The following is a 13,564-nucleotide window of genomic DNA, read 5'->3' as shown; positions in this document are numbered from 1 at the left end:
TAGAGATATTGTATGGCTTTGCTGCACATCTGCTTTGCAAATGGCTTCTCTTGTGTCTCAGTAAGGGAAACCCCAATGTGTATCTTGGGAGGTTCACTGCCAAGTTGGGCTCAAATCTCTGGCAGAGAAGGTGTCACAGATAAGTGGAACGTGGTAGCAGCCTGAGCTGCGACAGCCATTGCCAGGGTGAAAGCGTCTACAGCCTCGTAAGACCACGTTTTCTGCTTACAGTGTTAATGAACTCCAAATCTATTAAGAATCTGACTTGTGACAAAAAGGAACTAGTAAGTCTTTCTGAGACAACCAGCTCCATTTTATGGATGTGTAAATAATGAGAAATGCATTTTAGTAGTAGCAGTTCCCAGTTTCTCAGTCAGCTCTAAAAAACGTGCTGAAGACCATCACCTCCTTATCTCTTTCCCACCCCGCCCCCCCAAAAAAACAACCAAACAAAAACAAAACAAAAAACCAAAACCACAACATTTTTGGAAAACATAATATGGATAATCTGGAATTGGATGGTGGTGGGCAAAGCCCAAAAGAGCACTGAGTAGATATTTTTATGCGGAACTAGTAATGCTCTCTTTAACTGACTTTAATGCAGTGGGCTAAATTGCTTCTTTTAACTTAATGAGATTCACCAAACCTAAAAAGAGATAGGTATTCTTTTACTTGAGAAACAATTAGTTATGCTCTTGATTTGCTAACTTGAATATTCAGCTTAGTAGGAGTTGAGACTTGTCCAGCTCTTCTTGCTGAGTCCTGATAAACTTCTAAAGAGTGTGTTGTTTTTTCAGGTTGTTGTGCAAACTTCTATTGGGAGGGGTGATTGTGAAAGAATTGTGTGTAATTATATGTCCCTTGAAGCTGAAAATGGGTGTATGCTGTGTTGTCTTGAATATATGTGATTCTTTATAATTTAAATTTTTTTTCCCTCAGTGTACACGTCAGATCATCTCTGAAAAATTAGGTCGTGGCTCGAGAACAGTAGATCTGGAACTAGAAGCTCAAATAGATATATTGAGAGATAACAAGAAAAAATACGAAAATATCTTGAGACTGGCACAGACATTGTCCACACAACTCTTCCAGATGGTACATACCCAAAGGCAACTTGGAGACGCATTTGCTGACCTGAGTTTGAAATCATTGGAACTTCATGTAAGACTTCTATAGTGTTAAAAAAATAAAATGGCAGAGATGAAGATAAGCCTAAGTGCCTCATGCAGGGTATATAATATTAATATATATAGTAGTTAGCAGCTATTTTACTAAACGTTGTCGTTGACAGTATATTACATGTTCTTTGTGTTAAAAGATTATGTAATTCACTTAAAACTGTAGGAAGTTATTGAAATTACTGTAGTTCTTTATTGTTTCTTAAATGTTTGCCTTTAGTTGATGATTGGACTAGACAACTGACAACTTTCATTTATATAGAAAATGCATTTTATTTCTTTTGCTTGTAATGAAGCATTGAACTGCTCCAGGGTGTTACATCATGTCAATTACAGGATGTCTTTGGGGAATATGCCTGGGAGTAAGTAGAATAGGACACATTACTTCACTTGTGCACATTTGAATTTGAGTAAATTATTTTTCTGTAGAATATTCAAGCATTGAGATTTCATCTCAAAGTCTTTTTTTAATGCAAATTTTGCTACTAATAGGACTAATTTGAATTCTTACGTTGTTTGGAATTTCTGAGCAAGAAAGGCAATATTTAGAGGTCTGTGTTTGGGCTGTTATGTTTCTTTGGACTAGAAGTTTATGTAACACTGGTATTTCTTGTTATTGGTAATAAAACTGTCTGCTGTAAAGAGAAGGTGGGTGTTGTGTCCAAAACATGGTAGCTGACTTGCTTCTACATTGGTTGTTCCGTATTCATGAAATTAAAGCAATTTGTTACTGCTACTGATCCTTTGGAAAACCAGTGTTGAAGAACTTAATGATTCCCTAAAATATAGCTGCCCAAATCACCTTTGTGATGATTAAACTTAATCTCTGTTTTTTCTTCCCTTTTTCATGATTGCATATTCCCATTGAGTTTTCAGGGAGGAGGTGGAGTTCATGCTTGCACAGAGGAGCCTTAACCAATAGCTAACTGAAAAATGTGAGACTCCTGCACTGGGGCACATCATTCCGACTGATGAAAATCCGTGAAAGCAGAGCACTTCTAGCCACTAAGAAATTAAAACCTTCTTTTAGCAGATTATTTAATCATGAGTTTACTCTTGACACAAATACAGGCATGTGGTTTGTGGCAGAACTTAGTGGTTGTTATGAAGTATGTGCTGAGGCTGGATGCTTCTTCTGGAACTTGGATTAAATCTGGTGTCATGATCTTGTTTAATGAATGGGTTTTTTCCATGAACAGTTTGTAACTTCTAATGGGAATACTGTTCAGGTTCTTTCAGCATCTTGTACCGGTCTTGGAATTTGTTTCAGTCATTCATCTCTTCTGTAGATTATTGAATAGGGCTGTTGATGAAAATCAAATAAAGGTTTCTGCTGCTGTAATAAAAATTATCTAACCTTTGCCTCTTGGACACTTGCCTGATGTTTGCCTCTTTCCTCTTTGTGTTTCCCCTTTGTTTAATCTGTACTTTGTTACCATCTGTAGCCTGGCCTATTATTCTTCGATGTTTGGATAGCATTCTTGTCTCTAACACTTATGCAAGACTAAAAGTAAAATTTCTGAACAGTTAGTTGTTAATGTTTAAAATGATAACAATATTTAAGTTTTAAAAAGAAAACAAAACCAACACCACTTCTTAAGGTAATATTTTATACGTGTTAACAAAATGAGATCTTAACGTGGTATTACTTAATGTGAATGTTTTGCTGTTTTTCTTTTGGATAGAAATACACCTCCTGGTTCCAGGCTTGTGTGCCTCTAGTTACATAGACAGATAAATTCCAGTTTTAACTGACCTATGCATGGAGTATGAACTGAGCATAAACTCTTGATACTGAAAGGATTTCCTGTGTCTTTTATAAGAGGTTTTCACAGAGGTCATGGACAAAACTCAAAGTTTTTGTATGAAACTGTATGAACCAGTGGAAGGACACTTTTTGTAGCTAGCATGTTTTAGTACTGCAGGCCACTGCAGTCCCATCCTTCCTATCCCCCTCCTTTGAACTGGTAGTGTTGTTCATTTGGGTCTGTAATGATCTGGGTCAGAGGACCAGCTGGATAACTATTTGCAGTCTTGCCTGCAGGAAGGAAGAGAGATGGGACTGAGCCCTGCTCTAAGGGACAGGCTGTGGGCTCTGCCCATGTGCTCCTGCCTCTTCCCTCTCCTAGTGCTTGTGTTACTGTGTAGCTGGCAGTGTTAGAGCAAAACCAGCTGAAAAAGACTCAGTTTGATTTCAGCAAGATCTGTAGTGATTTGGCTGGCTGCTTTTGCCACACAAGCAAGCTGTGCAAAGCAAAGGTGACAAAACTTTAGGGGTGTTTGGAGGGCTTTGCTCTTGAAAATCTGCCCTAAGTTCTCTTCCTTTTCTCTTCTCCCTCAAATTGCCCACTTCCACTGCACCTCCTTTTCTAGAGGCTTCTTCCCTTCTCATTGCCCATTAACCCTACCCTCATGAAGTCATTAATGTTAACATAAAATATCACTTGGCTTTGCTGTTTGTGTTCTACACAGATGAAAGGAAACTGGGAGAATACAGCACTTCTGAGTCAGTTGTTGGCAATGTGCAAGCCTAAAAAGAACCAAGTTCCAAATATGAACCTAGTGTGTTTTACAGCTATTACAACCATAGATTGTACTCTTTTGTGAAAACTCCCATCTGCGGAATATGAGGATGCCATATGGATGACGTAAATATAATAATTGGACTCATTTGGCATCCATGCATTAGGAAAATCTTTGCAACCCTGGTCAAGGCTTACACTGCTGTTAACAAAGACATGAACAAACATATATCCAAATGTGACTGAAATGCCTTGGAAATGATTTTGCCCTTGTCCCTTTAAAATTTATGGCTGAGCTACATTATCATTTTTATTTGCTATCCATTATAATGCTCTGCTCTTCAGTTATTTACAGCTTATTAAGCTGTGATAGATGTTGAGGTTTTTTGCAGTGCTGTTTTCCAGAATGTAAGAATAAAACTTAATAGCTAATTAATTCTGTGTACATTTGTGAATTCAGTTATATTATAATATTTTATGTAATGGTGTCTCTGTATTAAGCATTACTTAAATAACCACATGTTAAATGCTGGATTAAAACTCTGCTGAATGACAATGTAAAGATTACATTAGCACTTACTTTTAAGTAACATTGAAGACTTCCAAGTGCACACACAAGAAAAAGGGAGTTATTAAATAGAATTTAACATAATGTGTGGTAACAAAAATTTAAACCATATTTTACTGATGTTAGACAGATTTTGTAAGAACTGCAAACTGAATATTGTATTGAAATCCTATCTGTTTAATCATAACCATCCCCAAACAGAAGTGAGAGAACTCCCACATCTTTGTGTTTGTATTTTTTTTATATAGTTGCTGATGAATGTTACGATTTTAAATGATCTACAGTTTTGTTTTCTCTGCTTTTTGTTTATAGGAGGAGTTTGGCTACAATGCAGATACGCAGAAACTTCTAGCTAAAAATGGAGAAACTCTTCTCGGGGCTATTAACTTTTTTATTGCCAGTGTGACTACATTGGTGAATAAAACAATTGAGGATACTTTATTGACTGTGAAACAGTATGAAAGTGCCAGGTAGCTATTCTCTGTCTAGCTGTTTTCATTACAAACTACTCTTTAGGAAAGAGACTTTGTATCAGTTTAGTCCTTGTATTTGAGTGACTAGCCTGTCAGATAAAAACCTTCTAAGTGTAACAAAACTCTCATATAATTAGGATTTACAGTTAACTGCCTCATTGCCTGTATCTTCAAGTGTTTTGCAAACTTTCTGTTCCACTTGTTAGTTCTGTATCTAAGAGCAATTATAGTTATTTTTTTCTGCCTGCTAGATTCAGGTGGCTTTCTAACCAGTGCAAACAGTGCAAGATTAATCCTTTTATTTAACTACATTATAATAAGTGAAATAATTTATTTGACAAGCATTTAATCTCATGCTTCTGTTGATGCATAATATTTGCAATTCATACTTGAGTTTTTCTGTAGAAGTTGCAGGCTAAGTCAGAAAGGGGAAAATAAAAAAGGCATTTCTTAGGGAGTGAATATTATCTAGCAGTAGATAATTGGTTTCCTGCCCTGGAGAACGTTATTTCTGGATATGGTACAGTACTCTAAAGCCAGGGTTTGAACTTGCAGTCCCTTCTGATGCTTGGTTCCATTCTGACTTTGACTCAATAGCATGAAGTATGTTTCTTTCGATTTGCCAAAGATGTAGTTTACGTCTATATTTTTTTGTGAGTTGTTGAGGGGTTTTCTTAGGTCAGAAATTGCAAACTGTTTGAGTTTTGAAGTTCTTTCCTCCCCTTTATTTTTTATTTTCTAATGCTTTATTTATGAGCAAAATAGTAAGTTATTGCTTAGATATCTAGGTAAACTTTCAGAAGGCATAAAAGGCAGAATTACTCTGAATATAAAGTATTCCTTTTATTTTTTTACATTTAAGTGTAAAAAGACCCCATCTGTTAACATATTTTCCAGGTATCCCCTTGAAAATTTACACAAAATCTATCTACTGATATTGTTCTTGTGAGTCATTCTTCAATATATGGCTCTTCCCTCCTGAAGTAATGTCATTACTTTCCCTTCCTGTCCATTAAAGATGTCTAGTATTTTGCTATTTCAGTAAGGCAAATCAATTACAAAGCTTCTACACTTACATAGGCAGTCTAGTGTGTTTATTTCTGTACCTCTTCTTCCCTGTCCCAAATTGCACTTTAGCATTCACCTGTTCTCTTTGATCAACTCTGGTTTGTTTCCTTTTTGGAATTAAGTCCTAAATTATTTAAATAAAGCTGGAATCATAGTGGCAATGAGAATCAGAAAGAGCCCTGTGAATATCATAACTCCTTTTACCTCTGAAAGTGAGGTATTTTCTTTTGGAGTGGTTATGCCAACTGAAAAGTTGTTGTTTGTAACCAGTCTTTAATCCTGATTTGTTTCCTGTTTTAGAAATGCCTATGAGAAAACTTATTTGAAAAGCCAGAAATAGGTTGGTTTGTTCCATTAAAATTGGCATCTATCACATGCTGACATGCTGGGTTCCATTATCTGAAAGCTGCAAAGAAGTATGGGGCAGTGAGACTTTGGGCAGGGCTGCCCCTCACCTGCAGGCATTTCTGGCTCTTGTCTGTTGCTTCACCTGGTCAAGTGCTGAATGGCTGTGAACAAAGGACCATGTTGCATAAGAGGAAGGAAAAAGCTAGAGCTTGTTACTATATTTCTCTTATCCACTTGCAATAATGTTTTAAAATATAAAAATAGTATACCTGGCAAGGATCCAGCATTTGTCAGACTTGTATCTAACACTGCAAAGCAGATTAATTTAGTGGTATGGTCTTTAAACTGCTAACATTCCATAGGTGTTTTTCCCACTTATAAATGCTAAACATTGATTAATAGAAAGCTTAACTTAACCTTTCTTGAAAAGAATAATTGCTTAATGGTTTTGAAGGCAAAACTATCAATATTCAAGCTTCTGTATTAAAAAATACTTTTAAGACTTTTTTTTTTCCATTGAAATGAGAAAGAGGGTATGACTGGTTCATCTTTGTTCATGTAAAAAAAAATTACATTCTAATATGGAAGGATATCAAGGAGGTTTATAACTTTTTAATAAATAGTGGTGTATGAAGACTAGCTGGTTCAACTCAAGCATTGTTGGGTGTCTGCAGGCAAGAGTCTATACCATAACATCGATTCTGGTTTTGCTAGTAGTATCCAGGATAGATAATTTGGAGAGAACAAGAGTAAATTAGAAAATACTTTTTATCTGTCCTATCTAGAAGTGGGATATATGCATTTGGTGCGGAGTTAGCTTAACCACCCAGCTGTTAGTCTTAACCTTCTGTCTATCTCTTCCCTTATCTCCATTGGTGGTGGTATTGATCCAGGGAGTCAGACTTCCCTAGGAAAATAAGATAGGCCTTCAGTATCATACAAACAATGCATCATCTTTTTTGCAGCCTATTTATGCATAGAGCAGACAAGTTCTTGCAAAACTTCTTGTGGAAAAGCTCTAGAGCTGTTCCAGTAAAAGCACACAGAGAAGCCCAGAGGCTGCCGAAGAAGCCTAGGGACAGATTTTGGTAGAACTGAGACATTGCTTACACATCTGCTGAAAGGCGATGTCCTGCTCTTTGTGCTTCTATTGCTCTTGGCAAAACTCTTCATGGAACTGATGCAATAGCAGAAGAATAACCTGAACCCTAACCCTATGCCCCCAAAACCAAACAAACAAAAACAAACAAATAAAACCCAACAAACAAACAAAAATGAAAACCAACTAGTTTTATCTGGGTTAATAAGCTGAGATGTCCCAGAAAAGGCTCTGACCACTGAAGCAGCACAAACTGGAAGACTCAGAGCATGTGGCTGAGACAGGAACGGAAGAGGGGTGGTTCTTGTTGAGGCAACTTTATACAATGTACTTGAGGATGTTTTTGCTTGATGAATGGGGGGTGGGGGAAAAAGCTTCTCTGTCTGTTTTTCAGTACTTGACTGTTTTGTTCATCTTCTATTGTACTTGGCCCTGTCTGTGAGGTCTGTTTTGAGACACTTTGCCTTTCCTCCTTCTCAGGATTGAATATGATGCCTATCGAACAGACCTAGAAGAGCTGAATCTTGGCCCTCGTGATGCAAACACTCTGCCAAAGATTGAGCAGTCACAACAACTGTTTCAAGTGCATAAAGAGAAATACGACAAAATGCGTAATGATGTATCCATCAAATTGAAATTTTTGGAAGAAAATAAGGTAAGCTTCAATTTCTGATGTTATGCTTAGGAGTTTAGTCCTGTAAGTTTCTGCTTTGTTAGAAATATTTGAGTTCTCATATATCTTAATTTAAAAATAGAGCGAGCAAACAAAGTAAGGTGTACTTTGAGTTCTTGCTGTATCACTGGAGGACGCACTTTTAGAACAGGCAAACTTAGAGGTCCCTAATCAAGCTGCTCCAGCTGCAAATGGCAAACAATAGGGCAGTAAATTTCTTGTTGACGTGGGAGGTTTTTTCCAGTTTATTGCATCTAATGTTACCATGAGTCATATAAATACAGATTTAAGATTCAAAGTAATACTTATGTTTGACAACACTGTCATGGAGGATACGCACAAAGAAAGAGAGAACTGTGAAGAGGCTTTTTCAAACTAATAACTTGAACTGCAAAATACAACTTTCTATAATTTGTGCCCTTATAGTTTCTTAATTCTAAACAGGGCTCTTGAGGTGTTGGTTTAAAGGTTTTTTTTTTTTTCTCATATGTGTTTGTTCTAACCGTACCATTTAATCTGCACCCTCTTAATGATGTAATTCTTATCCCTCTTATTCTGTCTACCAGGCAAAAACAGAATTGCCATACAGAACACACTTTTAAACCGTGCTGTCTTTGATAAACGAGTCCTTCTAAATTGTTTCTAGTTAGATGTAAAAATGATGGTCTTTCAATATCTTATTTTTGTTCATACTCATAGTAAATGAAATGGTTATAACAATCTATGGCTAGTATTTCCTGTGCCTCCAGAGGGAGGGATATGATCAAAACTTATATAAAAGATAGTAGTTTGACAGTTTGTCTACATCTAGCAGTGGATGTTCAGTATGGATTAATTAATATTTTTTAAAGATTTCAATGTAGGTAACAGCTGCCTGTCAGACAATCCAGGAGAGGCCCCAAATGACAACAGTAGCAACAATACTACTTGTACAGAAGAAGGAAACTTGAAGGGAAAATCATGGGGACAAGCTAGACCAATTAAAACTGATTATTATGAATTCTTGAGTAAATTGTAACATATGCAGTTGTATCAGCTACTTGGAATAAAGATTAGATACAAGGAAGAAATGAACTGTCAACAGATGAGGAAAAGAAAAAAAGTGGAGAAAATCAACAAACGTTTTGGTTTCCAAAACAATAGATGCTAAAAATGTAGCTCCTGAGCACTCTTACTTCATCTAGGCATTTGCATTAGGACCAGGGGTCTGGAATCACACAGAGTTCATGAGCCAGATCATCACAAGTTTAAAAACTGGTATTGCCCTGGTGTGTGTTTGTTCTTGCTGAACTTGTAGCCCATTAACTTTCAAATGGAAAAACTCCATATTGAAATTAATTTTCTTGAACAAGCTGAAGTGTAATCTAAATGCCGATACTTATGCTTAAATTAGAAAATGCTTATAACTGAGTTTTAAAACTATGCTAGGTTGAAAATGGATGTACTGAAGGTGGGTCGTTCTTTTTTCCCCCCTTTTTCTTCTTCTAGTAAATTGTTTCCTACTAATATAATGTACTTGTGTTGAAATAGTTTGATCCTTGCAGTTCATACCTGTACAGGAATTCTGATGCTGAAGTTCAAATTGGTTGAAAATAGCACGTACCCTGCTTCCCCTTGGTTTGCATTAACTGTACAGCTGACTGATCAATTGATATTCATAGAGATAGTAAAGTTCCAGAGTGAAAGCATTTTATGTCCATATTGTACAAAAAAGTTTCCATGTTTTTTAAAAAAACCTAAATTGGATAGTTTAGGGAACACTAATGAAGTTGTCTTCTTAGCGACAGTCTTGAATTAGATCAAGCATCCTGTTAGCAGTCACAGCCTACAAATTTGACTTCTGAAAAAGGTTGTTTTTTCCTTCCTGCCTTTTTGTTTAGGTTAATACAGTGGGGACTTTCACATGGCTAAGACTTTTTATCATCAATTGACATGTCTCAGTTTTGACACTAGAGATGTCAAAATTTTTAGTGAAGGGTGTATGTAATTTTGTAAAGTTTAGTGTTTCTATTTATTGTATAGGATTCTCCATAGTAAACAATATGCAATCCCAATCCTAAATTTACATTTCGGGAGCACTTTTTTTTTTTCCCCCAGCTTTCATCGGTGTCTGCTAGTTTTTGTTCTTCTGTTGCCCAGAATGTTTCCTGGGGTGTAGAGGGAGGCAGTGGTTATCTGAGAGATGTTGTTCTTACGAGTCTGGTATATTTATCTGTTTTGCTGGTGTCAACCATTTTTTTTCATTAAAGTCAACGGAGGGGAGCTCCTGTTAGACCTCATACTTGTCCTGTGGGTAGTATTAAGAAATTGGAATGCACAATTGATTTGCCAGACAGCTACATTACTATGATAAACATTACTTTTAATTTCTGGCTGCATACAAAATATGTGACTGCTCTTAAGTCAACTACTTTTTAGATTTTAAAGGATTTTAAACTCAATAAGTATAGAATGAAGAGCATAAGAACTAGATTTAAATTTCAGTTAGATTTGATAATCTCAGATGTTCTGCTTTTTCCAAAGGTACATTGTAACCATTGCTATGATCCAGCATAATCTAAACAGCTAGAAGTACAGCGTGCGCCTAACAGGAAGGAGGAGGAAGACAGCCCCTTCTGCTGTGGGAGTAGCACCGTTTAGGGAGTGGGTAAACTGAAGACCAGATACGATGCTGAACTCCCAAGTGCAATTTTGATATTGTTAAGTTGATACAGTCGTCCTGGGGAGGGGATTATACTGTTTATACTGATACTAGATCCTTAGTAATGGGAACGTTCCATTTTGTGCGTCTGTCCCCAGCACCATGTTAGTGCCCATTTAATAGAATGGGAGATCAAAATAGAGGAAGATCAGATGAACAAAATACTGGTTTTACTCAGTCTCTCACAAAGGGCCTTTTTGTAGCCTGTTTTAGAAGGCCTGTGTTGTTGCAGGCTTATTGCATACAAGGCAAATGAAGGTTAGTATTTGAGCAGCTGTATCAAGGCATGGCCTTGCCAGACTCATGATTTACTAGAACATGCAAATCTCTAATCATCAACTTTATTAATACATATTATCATGGTGGTGAGTCCAGATGTGAATTAATATTTATTCTGATTAGAGAAGCCTTTTTAGGTAGGAAAATGGTTATGGTAGCTGTATAATTTTTTCTGTTGTAGATTGTAAAACTTTTGACTTCAAGTTTTATATACATAGATGCAGGATGTAGTGTACAGTGTAGTCTCAAGCTTAGTTGTTATTATCACTTCTGTGTTGAAAACAGAATTGTGTAATGAAACCTCACCATAGCAAAGCAATTAAGCAATTTGGGATTTAATTTTAGATTAGATAAATCAGTTTATTATCTCTCAATAAATGTTTTTACAGTCTGACCAATATTAAACATTAAAAAGAATGGTATATTTTTTGCCTGACAAATTAATGTCAAAACAGAATCATAGATGCTCTTTTCTAATTATGCCTCCACTAAATGCACTCAATTATGTTCCCACTCAAAAGTTTTGTCCCATATTTGGTTAAGCATGACATATGAGCAGAGCATGGAAAACTGGGAGGTGATTCAAGCTGTCACTGCAAAGCAGTTTAACTGGCTGGTGGGCTCTGGTTGATCTGTGTTGCTGCTAATGTCACCAAACAGCCATAATCCAGCTGGCCCTATGTTTAGGGTAAAAAAGGCATTCTGTTATTGCAGTCTCTTTGTACCTCTTCTCCTGGGTTAATATGTTAATATTTCAATTAAAAGCCCCCAAAGGTTCAGAGAATTAAATTACACCTGGAATATTGTGTCCAGTTCTGGGCCCCTCAGTTCAAGAAGTACAGGGAACTGCTGGAGAGAGTCCAGTGCAGGGCAACAAACATGATTAAGGGAGTGGAGCATCTTCCTTATGAGAAAAGGCTGAGGGAGCTGGGTCTCTTTAGTTTGGAGAAGAGGAGACTGAGGGGTGACCTCATTAATGTTTACAGATATGTAAAGGATGAGTGTCATGAGGATGAAGCCAGGCTCTTCTCAGTGACAACCAATGATAGGACAAGGGGCAGTGGGTACAAACTGGAACACAGGAGGTTCCACTTAAATGTGAGAAGAAACTTCTTCTCAGTGAGGGTGACAGAGCACTGGAACAGGCTGCCCAGGGAGGTTGTGGAGTCTCCTTCTCTGGAGACATTCAAAACCCGCCTGGACATGTTCCTGTGCGACCTCACCTAGGCGTTCCTGCTCCAGCAGGGGGATTGGACTAGATGATCTTTTGAGGTCCCTTCCATTCCCTAACATTCTGTGATTTTGTGATACAGTAAAGCTGTGTCCTGATTTTGTTAAAAACAAAACTGATTCTCTTTTAGTGATTTTTCTTTCAGCTAAGTTCTTCTAGGTGGCTGTACATTTCTGAGCTTTAGCCTGCATATTTTTCCTAGGATGCTCTACTTGGTGCTGATAAGAGACCAACGGAATGCTGAAGAAGCTCATGTTTAGATTTATTACTATGGTAGCCAAGAAAGACAGAAGTTTTCCCACATTCCATTGTGAGAGGGGCGTGTTTGAGGAGGGGTGGATAGAACAGGTGACTAGAACTGACCAACGGAAGTATTCCATCCCATAATCGTCATACCCCCTATATAAGAGGGTGATCATGAGGGTCACTCTCTCTTCGACCATGGCTGGCATCCATAGAGGACCCTGTCTGTCTGTCTGTGTCCTACAGGCCTCAGGCCCTGCATCCCTGCAACCAGGTTCAGGTTTGCTGTGCAGTCCTGCCCATGACTTCCAGGGGCCTGAGCTGCACCTGCTGGAGCCGCCAGCTCTGCACACCCAGCTCTGCTGCTGGAGTGATGCTGACTCCACATTGAGCACTTGAGAGTGATTTTGTATATTTTGTATATATATTCTCTATTAGTAGCATTAGTAAAACCCTTTAAAACTCTCCAACTTGAAGTCTAAGTCTCTTTTCCTTTATTCTTATCTTTCCAGTCATCTTTCCCATCTAAAGGAAAGGGGTGGCGGGAAGTGAGGGGATAACAGGGAGCGTCTGCCATGGTTTATTGCCACCTTGCCTTAAACCTTGACAAGCTGGGATTGCAAGTTTCTGTCTGTAAAACCAAGATATACAAGATTTCTGTTCACTTTCATTATAGTGCCTGGGTTTGAAGTTAGTGCTATCCCCAGCTGGCAGAGTTGTGTAGAAATTTGTGGCATTGTGGCATATAAGAATAGCTACAATCAAAATCTGTAGCTTACGAATAGATAACTTTTTTTAATAGGGATGGTGTCCTGTTCTTAGCTTGAAGATTTCTGCCACTGAAATTTTTTTGAAAAGGCATTATTTTGAGAAAGGAAAAACTGTTATTCATGTATGCACTTGAGAAATGTCAAATCTCTCTGTGTAAAGAAAGAAATTGAATGCATTTCTGTGAATTGTGCTTCAGGAGTTTGGTGTTTAAATGCTTTCCTCTGCAAATGAAAGCAATATGCAGTCTAATGGAAACACAGATGAAATAACTGTTCAGACCAAGTAACTTCAGATAAAGATAACGAGGGAGAGGATTCTGATGGTTGTGAGGAGGAACAATGTAACAGAAAGATAGAACAGGGGTAGTTCTGGCTGTTGAAATGGCTGAAACAGTCTGAATGAGGTTGGAT

General features: G+C 37.5%; 1 protein-coding gene across 23 annotated transcripts in view; it reads left to right on the top strand.

Annotated features, from left to right (window-relative positions):
- Positions 1-13,564, top strand: part of ARFIP1 (ADP ribosylation factor interacting protein 1) — a 45,519-nt gene that overhangs the window by 26,738 nt on the left and 5,217 nt on the right. For all 23 annotated transcript variants that reach the window (XM_065062733.1, XM_005500834.4, XM_021285375.2 and 20 more), the window contains 3 exons: positions 940-1,161; positions 4,581-4,738; positions 7,737-7,911. In XM_065062733.1, the coding sequence (XP_064918805.1) occupies positions 940-1,161; positions 4,581-4,738; positions 7,737-7,911 (555 nt within the window). The remainder of the gene's footprint in view (positions 1-939; positions 1,162-4,580; positions 4,739-7,736; positions 7,912-13,564) is intronic.

This window comes from Columba livia, chromosome 4 (genome assembly GCF_036013475.1).
Source record: "Columba livia isolate bColLiv1 breed racing homer chromosome 4, bColLiv1.pat.W.v2, whole genome shotgun sequence".
NCBI classification, from domain to species: domain Eukaryota; kingdom Metazoa; phylum Chordata; class Aves; order Columbiformes; family Columbidae; genus Columba; species Columba livia.
This window is presented reverse-complemented; position numbering and strand designations above follow the sequence as displayed.